At 51.4% G+C, this 24,698-nt stretch overlaps 1 protein-coding gene across 1 annotated transcript in view; it reads right to left on the bottom strand.

The window, feature by feature from the left end:
- rbpjb (recombination signal binding protein for immunoglobulin kappa J region b) overlaps positions 1 to 24,698 on the bottom strand; it is a 59,367-nt gene that overhangs the window by 9,639 nt on the left and 25,030 nt on the right. Inside the window, exons 2-4 of the mRNA XM_064343824.1 lie at positions 11,592 to 11,630; positions 5,482 to 5,577; positions 2,127 to 2,292 (exon numbers count right to left, since the gene is read on the bottom strand). Of these exons, the coding sequence (XP_064199894.1) occupies positions 2,127 to 2,292; positions 5,482 to 5,577; positions 11,592 to 11,630 (301 nt within the window). The remainder of the gene's footprint in view (positions 1 to 2,126; positions 2,293 to 5,481; positions 5,578 to 11,591; positions 11,631 to 24,698) is intronic.

Here is a 24,698-nt window from a genome sequence, read left to right as displayed (position 1 = left end):
CTTCCCCATTACGCTACACTGCCGCCCACACTGAGTCGAATGAGGATGGATACACAGTGAAGGCCGCTCAGTCGTGGGCGAATGAGTCGCAGTCACCGCTCAGCGAAGCGACTAGCGAGGGCAGGCGTAATTAGCGGGATTCGTTCGCAGCTGTGGGATCGCCGCTGACGATCGTTAAATGAGCCGGATTCGTCAGGGGGCTGCATCGGCATCTTGCCATTTGAGGACTGAATTAGAGGCTTTCAAAACAGGTTGACAGAAGCCCAGGACCCTATTCCCGTGCATTATGTATTTTCTGATTGACTTCACATAGTGCGTACTGTGGTACACACATTTTCTCACGCTGCGGATACCACAGCAAACAGTGAGGGCAGACGCTGGTCCACACATGACTTTACAATTATACATGTTGGTACCCTGCCGTACTGACACACACTGTTTGCTGATACCCTGCTGTGCTAACAGAGTGTTTATTTTGGCACATTTTGCTACACATCTGTTCTGAGTGTGCTTGTTGGTACTCAGCTGTGCTAACAGAGTGTGTTTGCTGGTGCCCTGCTGTACTGACGCAGTGTGTGTTTGCTGGTACCCTGCAGTACTGATGCAGAGTGTGTTTGCTGGTGCCCTGCTGTACTGATGCAGAGTGTGTTTGCTGGTGCCCTGCAGTACTGACTCAGAGTGTGTTTGTTGGTACCCTGCTGTACTGATGCAGAGTGTGTTTGCTGGTACCCTGCAGTACTGACGCAGAGTGTGTTTGTTGGTACCCTGCTGTACTGACGCAGTGTGTGTTTGCTGGTACCCTGCTGTACTGATGCAGAGTGTGTTTGTTGGTACCCTGCTGTACTGACGCAGAGTGTGTTTGTTGGTAGCCTGCAGTACTGACGCAGTGTGTGTTTGTTGGTACCCTGCAGTACTGACGCAGAGTGTGTTTGTTGGTACCCTGCTGTACTGACGCAGAGTGTGTTTGTTGGTACCCTGCAGTACTGACGCAGAGTGTGTTTGCTGGTGCCCTGCAGTACTGACGCAGAGTGTGTTTGTTGCTAGCCTGCTGTACTGACGCAGAGTGTGTTTGCTGGTACCCTGCTGTACTGACGTAGTGTGTTTGCTGGTGCCCTGCAGTACTGATGCAGTGTGTTTGCTGGTACCCTGCAGTACTGACTTAGAGTGTGTTTGCTGGTACCCTGCAGTACTGACTCAGAGTGTGTTTGCTGGTGCCCTGCTGTACTGATGCAGAGTGTGTTTGTCGGCACCCTGCTGTAGTGATGCAGAGTGTGTTTGTTGGTACCCTGCTGTACTGACGTAGTGTGTTTGCTGGTGCCCTGCTGTACTGATGCAGAGTGTGTTTGCTGGTGCCCTGCTGTACTGATGCAGAGTGTGTTTGCTGGTGCCCTGCAGTACTGACTCAGAGTGTGTTTGCTGGTACCCTGCAGTACTGACTCAGAGTGTGTTTGCTGGTGCCCTGCTGTACTGATGCAGAGTGTGTTTGTCGGCACCCTGCTGTAGTGATGCAGAGTGTGTTTGTTGGTACCCTGCAGTACTGACTCAGAGTGTGTTTGCTGGTGCCCTGCTGTACTGATGCAGAGTGTGTTTGTTGGTACCCTGCAGTACTGACTCAGAGTGTGTTTGCTGGTGCCCTGCTGTACTGATGCAGAGTGTGTTTGTTGGTACCCTGCAGTACTGACTCAAAGTGTGTTTGCTGGTGCCCTGCTATACTGACGCAGAGTGTGTTTGCTGGTGCCCTGCAGTACTGACACAGAGTGTGTTTGTTGGTGCCCTGCTGTACTGACTCAGAGTGAGTTTGCTGGTGCCCTGCAGTACTGACGCAGAGTGTGTTTGCTGGTGCCCTGCAGTACTGACGCAGAGTGTGTTTGTTGCTAGCCTGCTGCACTGACGCAGAGTGTGTTTGCTGGTACCCTGCTGTACTGACGTAGTGTGTTTACTGGTGCCCTGCAGTACTGATGCAGAGTGTGTTTGCTGGTACCCTGCAGTACTGACGCAGAGTGTGTTTGCTGGTACCCTGCAGTACTGACGCAGAGTGTGTTTGCTGGTACCCTGCAGTACTGACGCAGAGTGTGCTTGTTGCTAGCCTGCGGTCCTCACAGAGTATGCAGTTTGTCAGTACGCACCTTTCCCTCCAGGTTGAGCTGCTGCATCTCCTGGTCACTGTTCCCGATGCCGATGAAGGCGCAGGGCTGAGACTCCTGTTCCGAGCTGCCGTCCCGCTCCATCTGCTCCTTCTTTTTCTTCCAACCGCTGCCCATCAGGTATACACAGGGAGGGGGGCAGAAAAACCTGAGCAAAAACACAGTCAGTCAGTACACATGCACACACACATACTCACACGCACTCACACTAACACACACACAAACACACTCACACTAACACACACACACACACACACACAAACACACTCGCACTAACACACACACTCCCTTGCTCACTAACACACTCATTAACACACACACACTCACACTAACACACAATCACTAACTAACACACTCACTTCCTCACTAACACACTCACTCACTCACTAACACACACACACTAACACACAATCACTAACTAACACACTCACTTCCTCACTAACACACTCACTCACTAACACACACAATCACTAACTAACACACTCACTCACTAACACTAACACACTCACTAACACTAACACACTCACTCACTAACACTAACACACTCTCACTTACTAACACACTCACTCACTAACTAACACACTCATTTACACACACACAGCAATTTCATTTAAGATACTGTCACAAAGATGTTTTACAGGCAACGTCACCGCTAGGGGCCGCTTTGATGCAACAAAAAAAAAGAGCCTTGCTATTCAGCTCATACTTTAGTAGTACACACAGCGCACACACAGCAGTTCTCCACACCAACACCAGATGGCAGCATTACACACCCTACACCATCGCGCAGGAAAAGCTCAAAAACACGCGCAGACGCTATGATTTATCGGTGAATAAAAAAACAGTTTCCCTTCGTCAAACCCTTGAGCTCAAAGAACGAAGACGTTCAGGCAGGCCAATCGGGGTAGACATGGGGAGGGGGGCGGAGTGAAGGGAGGGGGGTATTTTGATGAGAAATAGGCGAATCATCTCTGGGTTCAGCTATTAGTCACATTACGTGAGGCACCGGGGGGGAGGACAAAAACTGCGTGCCTAAAAATCATTTGAAAATAAAGCCACAGACCAAACTACGCAACCGGGCTTGGCCCATTTACTTTCCCCTCTTTGGCAAGTGAAGCGCGCCGAGCTCCGGCGTTTGATTTGTCATTCGGTGATGAATTTAGCGGAAGGGTTTTTTTTTTCACTCCCTACTTCAGACAGGAGGGGAACTGCAGCTCATCTCTACAGACCTGTCTGCTTTCACATCCTGAAGGGAGAGGGAAAGACCGGCTCCCCCTCTCTCTCTCTCTCTCTCTCTCTCCTCCTCTCTCTCTCCTATTTTTCTCCATTCTCCCCCTCTCTCCCTCTCTCTCCTATTTTTCTCCACTGTCCCCCTCTCTCCCTCTCTCCCTCTCTCCCCCCCTCCCCCCCTCCCTCTCTCCCCATCATGCCGGCTCTGACGGGGCTTTTCCAGGAAATTAAAAGCACACGCCACGCAAATGCAGCTTGTGCTGCCAAATCAAAAGGCTATCAGACAACTTCCCCTAACCCTCACTGTGATTTCACCTCACGCACAGCCACACACACATGCACAGAGCCACACATACACACACACACACAGCCACACATGCACACCGCCACACACACACACATGCACAGAGCCACACATACACACACACACACACACACACACAGCCACACATGCACACAGCCACACACACATACACCCACACATGCACAGAGCCACACACACACACACACACACACATGCACACACACATGCACAGAGCCACACATACACACACACACAGCCACACACGCACACAGCCCACACAACCACACACACACACACAGCCACACACACACACACACACACCCACACACGCACACAGCCACACACACACAGCCACACAGCCACACACCCACACACAGCAACACACACATGCACAGAGCCACACACACACACACACACACACACACAGCCACACACGCACACAGCCACACACACACACACACCCACACAGGCACAGAGCCACACATACACATACACACAGCCACACACACATGCACAGAGCCACAAATACACACACACAGCCACACATGCACACAGCCACACACACACATACAGCCACACACGCACACAGCCACACACACACACACCCACACATGCACAGAGCCACACATACACACACACAGCCACACATGGACACAGTCACACACACATACAACCACACAGCCACACACATACACAACTACAAACGCACAAAAAAAGCCCACACACACATGCACACACACACACACAGACACACATAAACAAAGCCACATACACCCACACATACACAGAGCCACACACACACAGTCCCATACACAGAAAACAGGGGGCCTCATATCAAGTATGGGTGAGCGTGAGTGAATAGTTTTTTGAATGCGCATGTGTGTGTGTGTGCGTGTGTTCGTGAATGCGTGCGTGCGTGTATGTGTATACATGCATGCATGCGCGTGTGTACGTGCGTGCCTGCCTTTATGAGCGTGAGCGCATGCGTGTATGTGTGCATGTGTGTGTGTGTGTGTGTGTGTGTACGTGCACATGTCTGTGTGCGTGTGTGTGTGTGTGTGTGTGTGTGTGTGTGTGCACGTGCGTGTGCATGTGTGTGTGTGTGTGTGTGTGTGTGTGTACGTACACATGTGTGCGTGTGTGCGTGCGTGTACGTGTGTATATGCACATGCGTCGCGTTTGTGCGCGCGACAGCGCTGTTTTGCGTTTGGGCAGAAAGGCCTCCTCTCTCCCACACGGCTCTTCTGCGGCGCGGAGACTGGGTCTACCCGGAGCAGCCGCGCGGCTCACTGACTTTAAATGGAAGGGAAAGAGTCCCTTCCCTCCTCCCTCTCCTCCCCCCCACCCCACCCCCCGCGAAAACGAGACCAGCGTCCAAGTCTGGCTCCGCCGCGCAGATCAGCCGGCAGATACTCCCGAAGCCGTCGCACGCACCGCTCGGCCCCGACCGGGCCGGGAAGAGGAGGGGCCGCTGACGCAGTCAGAGAGAGCGAGAGAGAGAGAGAGGGAGAGGGAGAGGGAGAGAGAGACCCTGAGGGGGCCCGGGCCAGGTTCCTGCACTGTCAGCCCAGTGAAGGTGTGACCAGGCCGCAAAGTGACACTCTGCCTGTGGCCCCACGCCTGAGCCTGCAGTAGAAACTGAGGCAGTGAAGTGGTGCTAGATCAACAGAGCTGGAGTCAAACCCTCAACCCCCCCCCCCAGGCCTGAATGCACAGTCCTCCAGTGTGAGGTCCTTTTGAACAGAGAACGCGGAGTCTGCGGTTTGACTGATGTCAGGGGCAAAGGGGCGGGGGGGGTCTTACCTCTTTTCGTTGCCGTAAGATTTCTGTGCAACCTTGGCGTGTAGAATTAGTACTGTTTGATCCCCTCTCTCCTTCAGGTAATTCCGCATGGCTTCTCTGCAAGGGGGAAAGAGAGAGCGAGAGATAGAGAGAGAGAAAGATAGAAAGATCCATTGAGAATCAACTGCACAACAACCAGCATTAGCAGTTGTGTGTATATCTGAATGTGTATGTGGCATGCGTATGTGTAACCGTTTGCATGCATGACAGTGTGTATAAGAGACCGTGTGTGGAACAACCTTCACTGGGAACGATAACTTAGAGTCCTTAATGGAAACGCCCTGTGCAGCACGAGGGGACCCATTCAATTAACAAAACAACTGGACTGCATTAATCTGCAGCGCTGTAATACCTCAGCACTGCGGGGGAACAAACACAAAGAAACCCGCAGAGCAGCCAGGGCAGTGAGAACCGAGCAGCAAGCAAGAGGGGAGGGGAAAAAAAGCCAAGACGTCCCTTCAGATCACTTCAGAGAAGCAGCGTTTGCTTCCTGCGGACCCACTGCCGAACGCTTGCCTGACCTACGGGATCCACGCTCCCAAGCGCGACACGCAGAGCTCGTCCCCCGCGCCGAGCAAAGACGGCAAGCGCTGCGCTGAGCGTCAGCTGCGCTACCTGGTACGAGCGGCATGCTACCCACTCCCCGCGGGGCTGGGGTCGGAGGTCACAGAAGGGGTGAAGAAAATGAGATGGGGAGGGGAGGGAGGGGGAGAGGAGGAGATGGGGAGGGGAGGGGGAGAAACGGTTTGCTCGCGCAGATGTCGGTGACACATGACACGGCGGGCCGGTGGAGAGGGACGCGGAGCGAGGCCAGGACCCCCAGGACCCCCGGCCCCCGGGCCCCCGGGCCCCCTGCACCAACACACCGCCACGCTCAACCAAGACCGGCATCGCACACGACGGCCTACTAACCCTACCACCAGCTACCCTAACCCCACCCTCAGACCCCAACCCCCTCCTCAGACTCCCTGACCCCCACCACACCACCCCACCCAACCAACCCACCCACTACCTAACCCTAACCGACTCCCTACCCCCCCCAACACCAACACCACTTCAGACTACTCTAACCCCCTCTCACTACCACCCCACTACTCAGACTACCTCTACCCCCCTACCTCAGACTACCCTGACCCCCTACCTCAGACTACCCTGACCCCCTCCTCAGACTACCCTGACCCCCCAACATCAACTACCCTAACCCCCCTACCTCAGACTACCCTGAACCCCCCACATCAACTACCCTAACCCCCCTACCTCAGACTACCCTGACCCCCCAACATCACACTACCCTAACCCCCTACCTCAGACTACCCTGATCCCCCAACATCACACTACCCTAACCCCCCTAACATCAGACTACCCTAATCCCCCCCAATATCAGACTACCCTAACCCCCCAATATCAGACTACCCTACCCCCCCTACATCAGACTACCCTGACCCCCACACAGACTACCGACCCCCTAACATCGGACTACCCTGACCCCTCCCTACCTCAGACTACCCTAATCCCGCCTACCTCAGACTACATTAACTCCCACCCCCCCCCCCCACCCCACCACCTTCCCTAAAAATGAAAGAGATCAGGAGAGGAAAGGAGAGGAGAGGGTGATGGAACCCACTGCCCTGTAGTCAGACCGTCAGAGCACACTTATTTAGAGGGGGGCCAGGAGACCCCTTCATTCCCAATGTCCGCCACACAAAGGCAGGCAGACACACCTCCACCTTCCTCTCATATCAGTGTGTGTGTACCACCTGCCCACAGCACTGAGCCAGCCCAGGAGCCCTGCTACGTACTCTGCTTTCACATCCAGACTATTATTCTGGAGCAGCAGCGGTTACAGCAACAAATCCCAGCTGTAACAATGCAGCCACAGCTCTCCAGCAGGGCTGCCTGTGCTACACATTACATCCTGCTGTATTATGGATTATGCAAGTTAACCAAGCACATAATGGCATCTACCCAATAAAAAAAAGTACTAACTATTTAACATGTTACAGGTCACACAGTACTACAGGAGAGGTAGTGACTGTTTTACACCGTACAGGCCACACAGTACTACAGGAGAGATAGTGACTATTTTACAATGTACAGGCTACACAGTACTACAGGAGAGCCAGTGACTATTTTACACCCTAAAGGTTACACAGTACTACAGGAGAGCCAGTGACTCTTTTACACCCTACAGGTTACACAGTAATACAGGAGAGCCAGAGACTATTTTACATCATACAGGCCACACTCAGTACTACAGAAGAACCAGTGAATATTACGCACAACAGGTCACACAGTACACATCACAGAATAGAATACATCACTGACCAGTAACATTTTAGTGTCAGTTACATGGTTAGGAGGATGAGATTGGGCAGGTTAACTGCTCTCTACAGCCCTGTTTTCATCAAGCCAACAGATAGGTTAGGCAGGAGCCAAAATGGAGGGTGTCAACGCACCCTAAACACGCTGGCCAACACAGGCCTCCTCTCTCCCTGGCCCCAGTTTATTTACAGGCCCGACACGCAGAGTGGATTGCGAGGGGAAAGAACAGTAGACGGACCGACAGTGTGTGAAACTGAAAAAATTGACGACGGTTTCACAGAAAGGGGAGGCGGCAGAAGCCGCCAACAGTTAGGGAACTTCCCGCACCTCTCATGTGCGGAGGACTAAAATCACAGCTGATCTGATTTCAGACGGGGAAGGAGGGAAACGAGAATTTCACTGGCACCCGCCGCCACTCCCACTCCCACAGAGGACAGAGAGAGCGCATTCAGACAGGCTCACAGACGGGCGCAGTCAGAAATGCCAAGCGCACTCAGACAGAGACAGACACGTCTAACGCACTCGCACCGGGGCAGCCCGCACTCAGACTGAAACCAGATCAACTGAGCCCGTCACAGACACCTCATTCAGATACAGAAAATGGCCTCGACAGACAGACAGACAGCCAGACAAAAAGATATAGAAGCTCATCATTAATTCAGCAGCTGCCCTGTGTGTGTGTGTGCGCGCATGCACAAGCGTGTCTGTGCGTGTGTGTGCGTGCACATGTGTGTTTGTATGTGTGTGTGTGTGCCTGCTTGTGTGTGTGTGTGCGTCTGTGTGTGTATGCGTGTGTGTGTGTGCGTGTGCGTGTGTGTGGTGCGTGTGTGTGTGTGTGTGGTCTGTGTGTGTGTGGTGTGTGTGTGTGTGTGTCGTGTGTGTGTGGTGGTGCGTGTGTGTGTGTGTGTGTGCATGCATGTGTTTGTGTGTGTGGTGCGTGTGTGTGTGTGTGCATGCATGTGTATAGGGGGGTTAGGAACAGAGCAGACAAGCATCTGCCCAGGGCATCTGTCGCAGCGTCTTTAGCAGAGAGGTCCCAGAGTTTAGGGAGGGGGAAGGAGGGAGGGGGGTTCTACCCCCTATGAACGCAGAGAGGACAGGGTCACTCTACGCCCCTTACACACAACCACGCACCCACATGAACACACACACACACACAGATACACACACACGCATGCACGCACGCATGTATATAATCAAACATAACGAAAAAAACACACACACACACACACACACACCTCAATAAAACAGGTATCACTTCCCAAACAGAAAGAGAATCACATGACGCTGCTCACTGCCCAACACAACAGCAACACTGAGAGAGACAGAGTGTACATCACACACAGCGTACACGCCATACGGCTACACAGTGTACAGTGCCATGAAAAAGTACTTGCCCCCTTCCTGATTTCCTCTACTATGGCATATTTGACACACTGAATGGTTTCAGATTTTTAGGCAAAATTTTATAGCAGAAATGCTGCATTTTCTTTACTCCATCAGTGTTGGATCAGTGTTGTCCAAAAAGTTCCACTTTTGAATCCATAGTCCATAGAACATTATCCCAAAAGGAGATGAGATATAGGCTCGGGGATCATCCAGGTCCTCTTTTGCAAATGTGAGATGAGCACTGATGTTTCTCATGGTTAGCAGTGGTTTCCACCTTGCTCCTTTCCCAAGAATCCCATTTTTGCCCAGTCACTTTCTTATTGTGGAGTCATGAACATGACCTTACCTGTGGCCAGAGAGACCTGCAGTTCTTTGGATGTTCTGGAATTTTCTGTTACTTCCAGGATGAGTTCTCTCTGCACCCTTAAAACAATTTTGGCAGGACGGCCACTCCTGGGAAGATTCACCACTGTTCCAAGTGTCCTCCATTTGGAGATAATGGCTCTCACTGCGGTTCGGTGGAGTTCCAGAGCCTTAGAAAAGGCTGTGTAACCCTTTCCAGATTGATATATTTAAACTTTTTTCATATCTCTTTTGGAATTTCCCATGATCGTGGCACAGTGTTGTTGCAGAAACTTTGCGGTGACTACCATTCTGATGGTAAGGTTCAATATGAATGTGGTTTGGATTCAACAGGGTTGGCTACAATCAAGGCTGGTGGTGTTCAATCAGCTGAAACCAATTACAAATTAAACTAGGTAAACTGGTTGGATGATATGGGTATGTGATAACTTTTTTCATTAAATGAATGAAATAATATTTAATGTTTTTTTATGTTTACTCAGCTTCCCTTTACCTAATATTACATTCTGCCTAAAGATCTGAAACCATTCAGTGTGACAAATATGCAATAATAAAGGAAATCAGGAATACTTTTTCACAGCACTGTACATCAAACACAGTGTACCCCACACAACAATACAGTGTACAACACACAATTACACACACAGTGTACACCACACAGCTACACAAACACCTCCATACTGTCTGTCTGAAAGTGTGCCCATAAAGTCACACTGACATCAGCTTTCACAAGTTCCACCATTGGCGCTAATGTTATTTTTTTCATCATGAGCCTCCATGATCAAAAAAAACACAAAGCTTTATTGATAGGTGGCACCAAGGCATAAACCGGACAAAAACAAAAGAGGTCAGTAACCCACACATTAGGTAGGCTACAAAACGCATGTCAGCAAACGCATGCAAGAAACACGGTTGCCCACGGTTGCTTGGCTCCTTGCCACTGATGGAGAAATGAGCTCTACACCCGCAGAGTGTGCGCCCCCCCCCCATAGCCCTGCCATAGTTGACCTCATGACCCGGCCCTCCCTAAAAAAAAAAAAGACCAGGAGAATCTAGGCCCTCCAGAGCAAACACACAGGAGGGAGTGGAACTAAACAAGCGCATCGTAGGCGTGGGGGGGGGGAGCACGTAATGGAGCGCACGCTCTCAGTCTCGCGCCCCTCGCACTGCTGGTGGCAGAACGCAGGTAACACTCAAACCGCGAAGGTTAGCGAAGCGCGGCGTCTGCACGGCGCGGCCCACACGGCCTCGCAACCAAGGGGCTGCAGGGTCTACTCCCAGAGGAGACAAAGCTTCGGCGCCAATCGTTTGCTAAGCAGTTCAATCGCGATGCCACGTAAAATCTACATCTGTTGCCGGAGTAAAAAAAAAAAAAAACCCTTTTCCTGTCACTTGTTACATGTTGCCCCATCCCAACACCTCTTGGTAATTTGTATTCGTCCTAATACTGTAGCTTATTCTTCTGCCTAGTTGGCTTTGCAGATGTTAGGCCAGAATAGTGTTCACTGTTCTCGGCTAGAAATAGCTGTACAAAATAAGTATTGTACCTTACTGAACCCGTGTTTAGCAGTTGTCTACGACCATGAAATGCACTTTTTTGTACGTCGCTTTGGATAAAAGCATCTGCCAAATGAATGTAATGTAATGTAAAGAGTAACCGCACCTGAACGGTGAACGTGTGTCTTTTTCTAACGCCCGTTAAAGGCCGCAATGCTGTGGGGACTCAGCATACAAGTACTTAAGGGCACATCAGAAATGAGATGAAATATAGTAAGATCTGTGTCAGACAAGTGTTGGCCATCACTCAATGAATAAATTCTATTTGGATTTTATACAGTGCCACTTCACACCAGGGTGGCCCAGAGCATCGTGCTCTTCAGAAGGGACCTAAGTGGTGCGTTAGGTGACTGTGTTGAGGCCTGTGGCAGTGTTGGGAGGCGACAGCAGAGGTGTTAAGAGCACGGGCTCGTCCTGTGGGTGAGGAGGCGGGGCCTTACCTCGTCAGGCGCTGTGGCTGAGGGCGCTCCCCGAACTTCCTGCAGAGGAAAACAAAAGAGAGAAGACTTCAGTTTACTCTCGCTTTCTGAGACACGGCTGTAACACACTGACATACGCACACACACATCAACTCTCTCTCTCTCACACACACATCAACTCTCTCTCTCTCACACACACATCACTCTCTCTCTCTCTCACACACACACATCAACACTCTCTCTCTCTCACACACACACATCGACACTCTCTCTCTCTCTCACACACACACATCAACTCTCTCTCTCTCACACACACATCAACTCTCTCTCTCTCACACACACATCACTCTCTCTCTCTCTCACACACACACATCAACACTCTCTCTCTCTCACACACACACATCGACACTCTCTCTCTCTCTCACACACACACATCAACACTCTCTCTCTCTCACACACACACATCAACACTCTCTATCTATCTCTCACACACACACATCAACACTCTCTCTCTCACACACACACATCAACACTCTATCTATCTCTCACACACACACATCAACTCTCTCTCACACACACACATCAACACTCTCTCTCTCTCTCTCACACACACACACATAAACTCTCTCTCTCACACGTACGCACACACATCAACAGTCTCTCTCACACACACGTACGCACACACATAAACACTCTCTCTCTCTCACACACACACACACACACACATCAACACTCTCTCTCGCACACACGTTTGCACACACGTACGCACACACATAAACACTCTCTCTCTCTCACACACGTACGCACACACATCAACACTCTCACGCACACACATACACACATCAACACTCTCTCTCACACACACGTACACACACACATCAACACTCTCTCTCACACACACACACACAAACACTCTCTCTCTCACACACATACACACACACAAACACAAACACATACACACACATACATTTTTCTCGCAAACACTCTCTCTCACACATACCCACATACGCAAACACACACACACACACACACTCATGTTCACACACACTCGCACACAAACACACGTGCAGAAGAGACAGAACTCCCGCTTTCTCGATCACACAACCGTAACACAAACTTAAGCAGGCAGACGCACACAGGCGAGTACACGCACGCGGTAAGAGAAGAAAGCTTAGCTTACTCCTGCTTTTCGCGTGACACATCCGTTCCACACCCTTTCACAACCTCTCAACACGTTTCTGAGATGAACCGTCCTTCTCAACCAAACATGGACCACAGCGACCACATTAGAGTTCAACAATGCCAGGTCACACGTGTTATGAGAAAGAGCCCGTAGCTATAGCTACGTTGCCTTGCTATCACACAAACAAACAGAGGAAGCAATTCTTCACTATTTTTTTTATTTTTCCATTTCAGTTTTTCTTACTTTCACACTGTGAGATACAGTAAGATATCCCCTACACCATCTGGTCACCCAAACCTCGCCTTTCAAAAATAAGACGACAGAGCTTATCACTTGATCTTCTCTGTTTGCACACACCAACAAAATTGCCACCAAGGCCACCGGTCACACAAAGGGAACAGCGTTTTCACCAGAAGCCATGATGCTCTCCACTCCATCAGGCTACGTTACAAGCATTTAACAAGAGCTCTTATCCAGAGCGACATAGCCTACACACATTTTTACATACCATTCACAGCTGGATATGTACTGAAGCAATTAAGGTTAAGTACCTGGGACTGAACCTGTAAAGTCCTTAGCCATTATACTACACTGCCAATGTGAAAGTCAGAGTGAACTGAAGGGGGAAGAAAAATCACAATTCAAATGAAGCACCTTTGCCATCACACTTTGCCATAGCTCTTAATATTTTGCCAAAGGAAAAAAAAAAAAGGCCAGCAGAAAAGAAGGAAAGACATCCATCCACTAGGGGGTGGTGTACAGTATCTGGCTCTGTCTTTTATATTCCAGCTGTTCTACAGCACCAGAACAAACATCTGAATCTCGTAAATCTCTGATCTGAGTAGTGGCATCACCTCAAAATTGGTCACATTAACTCGGTGTCTATAGGTCCCAGTGTCCCAGCCATCACAGTGAAGGACAGGCAGTGTCTGTCGGTCACAGTGCCGGACAGACAAGCGTCCCACAGTCACACTGTCCGACAGTTGTAGTGCATGACAGTCACACTGTGGGACGCTTGTCTGACAGTTGTAGTGCATGATGGTCACAGCTCATGCGTCAGGGTGTGTCAGACACAATGTCTGACAGTTGAGGTGTTTGGCCCTTCCGGTTCATGTCTTGAGAGCTGCAGAGTCTGACAGTTGCGGTCAATGACAGTGTCTGACGGTCACAGTGACAGATAGTCACAAAAACTCTCAATCCCAGTTAATAGCAGCCACTTTTACGGTTTCGTGCTGGGCAGCATAAAAGATGGAAAAAAAACAGTACAAAATGATGCTTTCATTTTAAAAGTGGCCCTGAAGTTCAGACTTCTATCAGGGGAGGATATTCACAAAAGCGTGATACAGTGAAATGTGTAAAATTCCAGATGAAAAGACTCTCTCTCCCTGGGAAAACCAGCCGCTTTTCCCAGCAGTAGCAGCGTTTCTCAGTCTCTCAGAAACCTGTAGAGAACGGTGCTGAAGGCAGTCTGAAGAATAACTGAACACAGAGGAAGGACATCATCAGCCTACCCTGCTTAAAACAGCTTTGAGGCCTGCACAGTCGAAACAACACATTCCACTGAACATCATTTAACAGTTTCACTACAGAAGAAGCAGTTCGACAGATGCAAATCCAGTTTCCTTTCTTTCTTCCTGCTTTTTTTAAACTGTGCGGTCGTGTTACTGTAAGTACAACATTACAAAGCTGAACAGATGTGAAAGTTCTAGACTCCATCCTCTTGTCATCACGCTAAACCACACCCAATTAGCATGTTGGACACGCCTACAAACCCACCTGCACCTCCCTCGCCCTTCATGTAAAAACGAACGCAGACAGTGGGTAAAAGGTCAGAGAATAAAACTGCCCCCGAATGACTGTTCATACGTCACACCACTGTGAAACTTTCCCTTCCAGCCCACACTAGTGTTCTGAGAGAGCGCTCTCCTGGAAACGACATACAACAGGTGCACAAAGGGCCAGGTCTCCTTTAAGGCACCTGGTGACATTTCTTGTTCTGTTGTGCCACCGAGAAAAAAAAAAGGTTTTGTCAAATGAGCTTGTCGTGCCAGGAAAACGTACGACACTACAAATGAGCGAAGCCAACGTTAGCTTTCAATCACAGGCTAGCTGGATCCAGTCAAACGGTTTTACTCTTCGATAAACACTGTTTATATTATTGGATTGGAAACGTAGCTTTGTCGTGTTTTAAACAAGAAAATTCAGGAGGAAAAAAGAACACTGTAAAAGACTGATTTTACACAAAGCAACCCAAACAACTATGATTTGAAGGGAAAGAAAGCTGAGAAGTGTCGGAGAGCTAAAATAGAAGCGAAGCAGGTTCACCTACAATGGGCTGAAACGCGGAGTACAGGAGGGCTTGCCCACACCGAGCTAAACAGGGGAAATAATTAGAGGGGGAGAGAAATCAATGCGGTTCCCACGGCGAGACACTGGGCCGGGAAGGATAATGATTACAGGCCCCTCCACCTGCGGAAGAACAGAGCGCTGTGCCGACACTCTGCACTGAAGATCGCCATCGACCGCGCGGAAGAAATCCACGGCGATGAAGGCAGTCGTCCATAACGTCACACGCAGCGCTGAGCTGGGGCACGGGCACCGGCGGTCCACACGCCACGCCACGCCGGCCGACGGCACTGAAGACGGCCGCCTGCCGCATTCCCGATCTCCACGGCAACGAGGACGGCGACCCGCGGCGGTGATCGACGGTTCCGTCCGCGACGGCGAAGGACGTAAACGACGTCAGGCGACGACGAGAGAGCAGCGATGACTGATAAGTCCTATCTGCGGCACTGATCTAGAGCAGCGATAGACGGTGATCCGTCGCCGATAAGGAGCAGTCGAGACGGCGGTCTGTTGACAACTGTACCGCAGCTGTGAAGACAGGCCAGAAGCCACAGCGCCGACAGCCTGCTCTTCAGCGGCAGTGAAGGCACATTTTAACACATTTTAACACATAAGACCGAAGACTGGGCTTTTGCAGAGAAGGCCAAGCGTTAGCAATGAAGAGCGCGATCTACAGCTCTTAGGCAGAAAGGGCAGCAACGTTCAGAAAAGCTGCCGGTGAAGGCCAGAGAGCTGACGTAAAATCCCAGAGCAGGCAAAAGAAGCTGAAACGCACCGTGACCTGAACCCCACCCCCCCTCCCACCCAACCCCCAACCCCCCCAACCCAAACTCCTCATGAAACCCAGCAGAGCTGTCCATCCGCAGGAGAGACCATCCTGCAGTTTGAACGTCAGCTGCACCCTCCGATCGTCTGCCGCGCAAATTCAACGGAAAACGGAAGAAAAAAGACGACGACGCGCCTGCAACAGCGAGGCTTCTGCAGCCTGCGCCTTCTCAGACCGGCCCGAGACGAGCCCTCAGCCGCGGGTCTATTTCCTGATGACGGACTGGGGGGGACTGGATGGAAAAACTAAAACCTTTTTTGTTATTCTCCGCGCCGCGCGGCGTCGAAAGGGTCGGGCCGAGCGCAGGGAGAGCGGGGTGCGGGGGGGGGGGGGGGACCCAAACCTGCGTCGGGCAGCGTGCGGCTCCACGCCCCCCCCACCCCCCGCCTCTGAAGCTCCCGTGCTGAAATGTTATCGTTCGAGAGCAGAGACCACTCTGGCTCTGTAGCGGAGAAAAACCGTTGAGTCTAACGGGCCTCGCTGCGCGCTGCACGTCCGCGCCGTTCCGCCGTCCGATCGGTACGGCGAGGGGTTCATTTAAAAAGCCCGCCGGGCTTTACGCCACGCACGCGTGTTCATGTCCACCAGCGAGCTCCTTATGTGTGTGAGACAGAGACAAGAGCTTGGGAGCGTGTGAGGGACAGAGAGCGTGCAACAGACAGGGAGCGTGCAAGAGACAGAGAGTGTACAAGAGACAGGGAGCGTGCAAGAGACAGAGAGTGTACAAGAGACAGGGAGCGTGTGAGGGACAGAGAGCGTGCAAGAGACAGGGAGCGTGCAAGAGACAGAGCATGTGAGACAGAGAGAGCGTACATGAGATAGAGTGTGAGGCAGGGAGCGTGTGCAAGAGACAGTGAGTGGGCAAGAAACAGAGTGTGTAACAGACAGAGAATGTGTGTGAGAGGACGTGAGAGACAGAGAACGGGTGAGAGGCAGAAGGTGCCAGAGGCAGAGAACGAGTGAGAGACAGAGCGTGCGAGAGAGAGAGGGCGTGCGAGAGACGGCGAAGGGCGTGCGAGAGACCGAGACGATTCGCCGTCCACGTTTCAGTCATTCTGAAATTCTGAATATGAGAGCGGAGGGGATCCCCTCGAACCCCTTACCGCCAGCGCCGCCACCGGCGCTGACCGCGGAAACCTCAGCTAGTAAACGTGCGGAGCGGGCGGCCCCGACGTCACAACAGGTCGCCAGCTGCCCCTTAGCAACCCGCGCCCAACCCGGCGCATTTCGCGAGCCCTCCAGTAAGCGGACGGACATCGCCGTAGCAACCCGGGGAGATCGATCCCGCCAACGACGCAACGGCGTTTTAGGAATTTTTTTTTTTTTAGCGGGTGAACTTTTCCCTCCGGCCCTTCTGTGGTCACGGCGGAGCTCCTCTCGTTAAGACGCCGCGGCTCCAAACGTTTGCACAGCAGGCTGCCAGGGGCTGCAGCCATTTTAAAGACACAGCAGCAGCACGGTCTGGGCCTGGGCCTGCTGGTGACGGCAGACCGTTCCAGAAGTCTCGATTCTGTCCGGTCGAGTAACTGCTACTCGCAACAGAGGGAACCGCTGAAGACTTGATTACTGTGACCAATTAAAGCACGAGTTTGTAGGTGGAATCGATCCATAAATTCCAAGCACTCCACATACCGACGTGGAAAATAATTTAATTTGCCGACAAGATGGAAATTAAATTAATTCTGCTCAAATAAAGGGAACATTATAGCACAGCAAGGATATTCACGATTGTTGGAGATCCCTGGAAGATACTCAAACTGTCACAACGTTCAAAATCTTCGAAAACACCTCAAGCAGAAGGACGAGGCAGCGTCCTAAAACGAGTCCGAAGCTGGCCTCGGAAGGGTATTTTAGGGCCCGCGCTCTTCTGTTTGTTTGCTTGCTTTCTGGGCTGGTTTCCACACCTAAACCGCTTCGCACCAAAACCACAACCCGCCCCCCCGCGCCCTCCCCCCCTCACGCCCTCCCCCCAAGACTGCGCGCTTCTAGCAGCCCGAGCCACGCCACCACAGCCAAGCTGCAGAAAAAAATCACACTCGTGTAAACAAGTTAACCCCATATTCTCACCCGGCCATAGCACCCGGGAGCCCCAGCAGTTCTATTCACTCCATTAGCAACGACGTCCTCATCGGATCCAAAGAGGCAAAGGAGCGCTGGTCTGGGATCAGGCAGCTCCGGCTCACATCCTGACCCATTTCATTATAAGCCGGCAGGTCAACGCTGATCCCAGATCAGTCGTTCTCCTCCAAAATGACGTATGGACACGGCAAGAAAGTCGGCCAGGCGCTGGTTAGATTTGCACTGAGCCGTGCCGAACTGAACCTAAACGAATGTTTCTGGGCCAAGGAAACCCAAACGGAACCGCTCAACGAGCAGGGGGGGCTCTCTGAACCTGACAAGGGGCTGACATCACCGGGGTCCGATCAGCTCCGCTCCCCTTTGGCGCAGAGCACGCTGGGACGCGAGCGCGCGAAACAAAGAGACGCGAGCGCGACCGCGACCGCGGGGGGGGAAGAGAGGCGGAAAACCGAAATAAACGCCAACGGCGCCGGGAACAGAAACTCAGTGCCGGAGCAAAACCGGAGACGATAAAACCTCCGGATCCTTCCACGACCGCAGAGGAGAAACGCTGAACCGTGATTTACCCAACGGGATAACACTCAGAGGGAGCGGGGGGCAGGGGGATGGGGGGGGGGGGTAATAAAAGGGGAAGAATAGTCAAAAAAAGAAAAGAAAGTGCTGGGAAGCACACGGACGGCTCGAGTGCGTTTCCTGGCCGACCCCCGCCGGTCACGGGCTTTGATCTTCGGCTCAATGGCGAGGTGCGAAGACCATACCCAGAATTCTGCAGGGCCACTGGACAACTTCCTGTTCTCTGGGGCCCGGCCAGCGCCCGGGCGCTAAAAATACTGTCCGTCAGACACGAACATGTCTTTTTTTTCGTCTTTTTTTCTTGGAACAATTCAATTTTTTGAGTGATGACAGCACGCACCGCCTTGCACAACTGCCCAAAGTTCTGTGGGGGGGAAGTAAAAAATCAAACAAACGCAAACTTCAGCAGAATGCGGCGGGGTGACGTTTCCCCTCTGGTGCGGGCGCGAGGGTGCCGCGGCGCAGGAAAGGGAAGTCCAGCGGGATTCGCGCTTCTCCGTTTTATCTGCTCTCCTTTCCTTCCTCCTTCCCGACGCCCGCTCCATCCCCGGGTTCCCGCTCGGGGCCCCCCCCCGCTCGGGACCCCCGGGCCGCGAGGGAGAGAGCGGTGCGGCCCCGGACGCGGGTTCCAACATCTGATATCCCGGCCTTGACACCTTTAACGCAACGCGCTGCAATAGACGGCCATGAAATATAACATCAAGATAAGAACAAGATGTTGCAACGCTTCACAACGTACGAGCATTTTCAGATTTTTCTGAACATAATTTCTGTTTAATGTATTTATGATATTTTACGTAAAGATCACATCTATGCAATGTATCACAGTATAGCCTATCTACTTCAGTAAATGAGTGTCCTACGGCTCCAGACACATACACACGTGTGTGTGCGTGCAGACATGCAGACACACACACACACACACACACACAAATAATCCAATCCAGCTTTATCGTTTTTTCCTCTTGCCTGTGTAACAAATAGCCTGCTGGAGACAGGTCTGCATTCACTTAGTGTCAGGCAAGGAAAATTAATAAAATCGATGAATTACCAGTACGTTATCTTCCTTCAAAAACATGTTTCTTTGCACCTTCCCCAAAGAAATGATGAAACTTCTGAGAATTTTCATCCTCGTCCTTATTAACATTCAAGCGCCAGATCCAAGTACGTGATTATGATCTTCTGGTCTCTCGGTCCAAAGTCTTACTTTGACACCGGACACTGAGGATTTACGCTCGTAGTAAATCACTCGCTAGCTTATTTAAGAGGAGCAAATTAGCAGGCACGTAAAAGCCATATTTCAAGCCATTCTCGGCGTGGCCATTTCTGCTCTGGAGAAAATGGATTGGGCCTAGGCCAGTGAGGCTGCAGTATGGGAGCATTACTGATGCGAGGCGAATATTCTGGTGAGGTCATCAAGTTTGTGTCGATGCTGGAGAACTTCCATCTACCCGTCATGGGGAGTACGATTAAAAGGCAAGGGGAGGAGCCTCTGGTCTCGTCACTTTGTACTGTCAGGCCCCACGACCAGTGAACAAATCACAATCGCTATGGAGCAGATGAGTGACCCTAGGAACAACAGGGTCCCTCAAAGACTGTGGCGGAATCGACAAGATAGTCGCGCGATAATGCGGTAAGTTGTTGAAGAACGGTGTTGGCGAGTCGCAGATAGAGTGCAGTCTGGTCAAGGAACTCACAGGATGCACTGAGACCAAACATCTAAATTATGCATTAATCTTTACATTAATATTTGAGGAGCACCTGGGCATTAAGCAGCGCAGCGAGCTTGAGAGCTAGTCGGGCAGAAGTATCCACCAAGCAGACACTCTCGCACCCAGCGGGCCTCTCCGGCGTCTCGTAACCCTGGTCCTGGGGGCATGATGGGTACAGCTCGGCTTTCATTTCAGCTGAGCTCTTAATTAAGCCCAGCTAGCGCCGCTGGAGCCGTTAGCCGCTCGCGCACCTTTGTCTGATCCGTCCCCATTCATCTCCGGCACTCTCTTAATGGGAGCAATGCGCGATCGCTCATTCTACTCGTTTCTTTTTTTCATCGATTTCCCACTCGCACAAATAAGGGGCAGCTGCTTCAATTAAGCCCAATTAGCAATTCAATTAATTGTTCTGCGGCCACATGAAACGGCGAATTACTCCTAATAAGGTTGAATACCTGATTGCTCAAATGCGTCGAGGCCGACACTGTAACAAAGAGGCTAACGCGTGATGGGCCAACTTCTTAATTGATATGAAATCCCAATCAGCGTCCAATTAGCCACCGAGTCAAACGTAGCCTAATTAATACAGAGCTCAGAGGTAATTAAAGCCAGCACGCACACTGCGCTCCCCCTATCGCCCCAGCAGGGGAGAAACAACCGTAAGAAACGCAGCCTCTCTCTCCCAGACAGGGTCCACATACAAGCGTACAACGCAGGGATGTCCAGGCTTATGCACAAAAGGTTTTTGTTAGAGCCCAGCACTACGACATCCAGTTCTACTTATCAAGGTCTTGGTTTGAGGTAATTAGTTGAATCAGGCATCTTAGAGCAGGACTAAAACAAAAAACGTCTCGCACGCCAGCCCTTTTTACATAAGACTGGACACCCCAGTTATGATGCAACAGTTATGATGCAACATCGGCCAAAACGATGCCTGCGTGTCTCGAGTTGAGCGTGAACGAGGACTGGTGTTCAAGGTCGGGAGACTGACGCTCTGACACATAGGTAAGAGAGTGACTGCTGTGACCATGACACAATGAGCCATTATTAGTCATACTCTCTGGGCGGCAGGGTGGAGACAACGCTAGCAACCTTGAAGGTTTCAGGCCCGATCCCCGGGTAGGACACTGCCGTTGCACCCTTGAGCGAGCTACTTAACCTGCATCGCTTCGGTATGTATCCAGCTGCATAAATGGACGCCATGTTAAAAAAAAATGTTAAAGTTGCTCTTGATAAGGGCGTTTGCCAAATGCCCGCTCGGCGCTTGCACACAAAAAAATAAATAAATAAATAAACAGGAAGTGGTGGTGTTTTTTCCTCTGAGCGGTTCCTGGGGTGTGGGTGAGTGTGGGCGTAGTCCCGCACAAGTGCAGGGCGGCAGGGTTCGAACACGCGGCCGCGGTTTTCCATTTCAAAACCCAGCGCAGTCTGACTCCGCTCAGCCAGCGCGGCGGTATGGGTGCGAGGTCCCGACCAAGACCGACTACCGACCCGGAGGGGCGGCCGCTCCGTCCTGGAAGCCGTGCCGAATCACAACACGGGCTTCCCAACAATCAGTCATCGTCGGGCGGTCGACGCTGGCGAATCAGCGAACGCCGGCCACGTCGAGAGCGCGGGGGTGAATGAAAGGGACTGCGTTTCTGAAACCGCGCGCGGCGGGAACGGTGCGGTGAAGCGGCCCGGGCCGATCCACCTGACAGGCCACTCCGTCACCGGAGTTCACGACCGCGCAGACGTCATTCCACCGACTTAACTGCGTCTGGACCGGGCCCAGCCGGCATGGCGAAACCTGGCCTTTTTCCGCCGCGCGCGGTTTACATACTGAGCTCCGCCGCGCCGCCAACGCAGCGCGCCAGACATCTGCCAGCGATTAGCTTTACGACTACCGCGATATTACAATATGGCTATCTGTTGCCTAATTACACGGAAAACCTTGACTAATATCAATTGTACTTCCCCTTTTGTAATGAAGAACACATTCAGAAGAATGAACTGAGCCTTTCTGACCGCAAGCTGACATTCTGGGAAAAAAAAAAGTTTCACCGGATAGAACTGCACTGAAATGGCGTACCTAGGCTACATTTAGCGGTTCGACGGCTTAATCTATCCTTTGAGTCAGAGGAACAACGTATGTGGTTAAAAAAAACTGTCCGTTCCGTGGCTTTGGCTAGCCAAGCTGATGAGCGCAAACAACAGCTACAGTACTCTGTGTGCAAGCATAGTTTCAAACTGAGGCCAAGGAGATAGGAAAAAGAAAATATGCAGCGCTTTTTTTCCCCTTAATTACTCTGGAATGCCCCTACGCACAGTGTAATAGTACAGAGTTCATTAAGATGGACGTGCTAAATTAAGTTTCAGATACCCTCAGGGGAAGCATCCTCAAAGGACATACAGCTGCTATGCAGCTCAGAGCATGAGCTGGTGCATCGACAAAAAAAACATCACACAGGGTGTTCATTTCAAGAGGAATTAGTCCAAGTCTACACACACACACACACACACACACACACACACACACACACACACACACAGACACACACAGACACACACACAAACACAGACACACACACACTTATACACAGATACACACACCCATACACACATGCACACACACACACACAGAAACAGACACACGCACACAGACACACAAACACACATACACACGCACACAGACAGACAGACAGAGAAACACACATACAAACACAGACACATGCACACAGACACACACACACAGACAGACAGACAGACACACACACACACACACACAAACATACATACAGACACACAAAGACGCACGCGCGCACACACACACACACATACACGCACACACGCACACAAAATCTTTGACAGGAAACTTTTCTCAGAACCGCAGAAATAAGCTCAGATAGAGGCAGGAAGGCATGAGTAAGGGCCACAGGGCCGATCAGGCCGTCAGCCCGCCCACTGAAGCCAGCGGAACAAACACGGCCCCGCCCAGGGGCCGTGGATCCGCCACGTGAGCGCACGCGTGACCGTGAGGCTCAGAGCATCAAAAACCACATCAGAAAACAACCCGTCAGCTCGCCGCGCTTCAGGTCTACTGCGTCGTACGAAAAATCCACCCTACATGAATAAATCACATTAAATTAGCGGTCGGCTATTCCCCTTTCACTGAAGCGAACGCGACAGACTGATCTTCCTGTCTGATAAAAACCCGTCACCATTCTGACACAAAGAGGAACAAACTGATGCAAGCACCACTGCAAACCATTTCCCTTCACTGGGCCACCGAAGAGCTAATGCACTATGTGACCGAAAGTATCTGGACAGCCCTCGGTCTAGCACCGTTTTTCATGGTTTGGGCTAGGCCCCTTGGTTCCAGTGAAGGCAAATCTTAATGCTACGGCATACAATCGCATTATACACGATTCTGTGCTTCCCCAACAGTTTGGGGAAGGCCCTTTCCTGTTTCAGCATGACCGGCCACACAGCGAGGTCCGTCCAGAAATGGTTTTTGTTGAGAATGGTGTGGAAGTACTTGATTGGCTCTGCCCTGACCTCAACCTCATCCAACACTTGGATCACTTGGAAAGCCAGCTGCGAGCCAGGCCTAACCGTCCAATCGGTGCCCAACTTCACTAATGCTCTTCTGGCTAATTTCTTAATTAAATAACTGAACTAAAACCGGTGAGTAATACAACAGGCTTTACGATAGGCTATTTTCTGTCTAATCACGTGCTTGGCAGGAGGAAACGTATGAATTCAGTGAACAGTTTATATAGCCTGTGCAAACACAGCTGGCTGTTCATAAGAGCAGCTAAATGCTGTGTGCTACACTGCAGGTACGCCCCTATCGGAATCAATCCCGCAACCTTACCATCACAAGTCACGCCGCACTGTTCAGCCAAACTGCATTAGCACAGTAGCGCGTGTACAAGGGCGAGCAGAGAGCCGGATGAGGTCTCTCTCTCTCTCTCCCGCGTTGTGTTCCCCCTCAAAGAGTCCCACTCGAGCGCCGCCGCGCGCCAAACGCAGCGCCCTCCGTGTTCCGTTTCATTCGCCCCGGCGGGTTCTCAACTCTACACGGCTAATGAACGCTTTCTTTCGGGAGAGCGCGGCACGCAGCCTTTAGCTTTAAAAGGTACGGCGAACGCAAACCGCCACCGAAGCCTTCGGGGCCCAGGCTTCACAGCCCAGGCTAATCAGCGTTGGTCGCCCCGGCGACCACACCGCCTTACTAGAGCGGTCTCTTTTTAAGCAAATCACAGAGTAGGTTCTTTTTTTTTTTCATCGTAGAGGGTAAGCTAACGGTCACGGCCAACCACCCGCCATAGGTGTTATTTCCCAGCATTAAGACGTTCACGTCCACCCGCTACAGCGCGTCAGGTGGTTCCGTCCCACAGAATCCAAAACAGGGCTCATCGATGTGA

This window comes from Anguilla rostrata, chromosome 7, assembly GCF_018555375.3.
Source record: "Anguilla rostrata isolate EN2019 chromosome 7, ASM1855537v3, whole genome shotgun sequence".
NCBI classification, from domain to species: Eukaryota; Metazoa; Chordata; class Actinopteri; order Anguilliformes; family Anguillidae; genus Anguilla; species Anguilla rostrata.
Note: the sequence above shows the minus strand (reverse complement) of the source record. Positions and strands in the feature narration are given on the sequence as shown.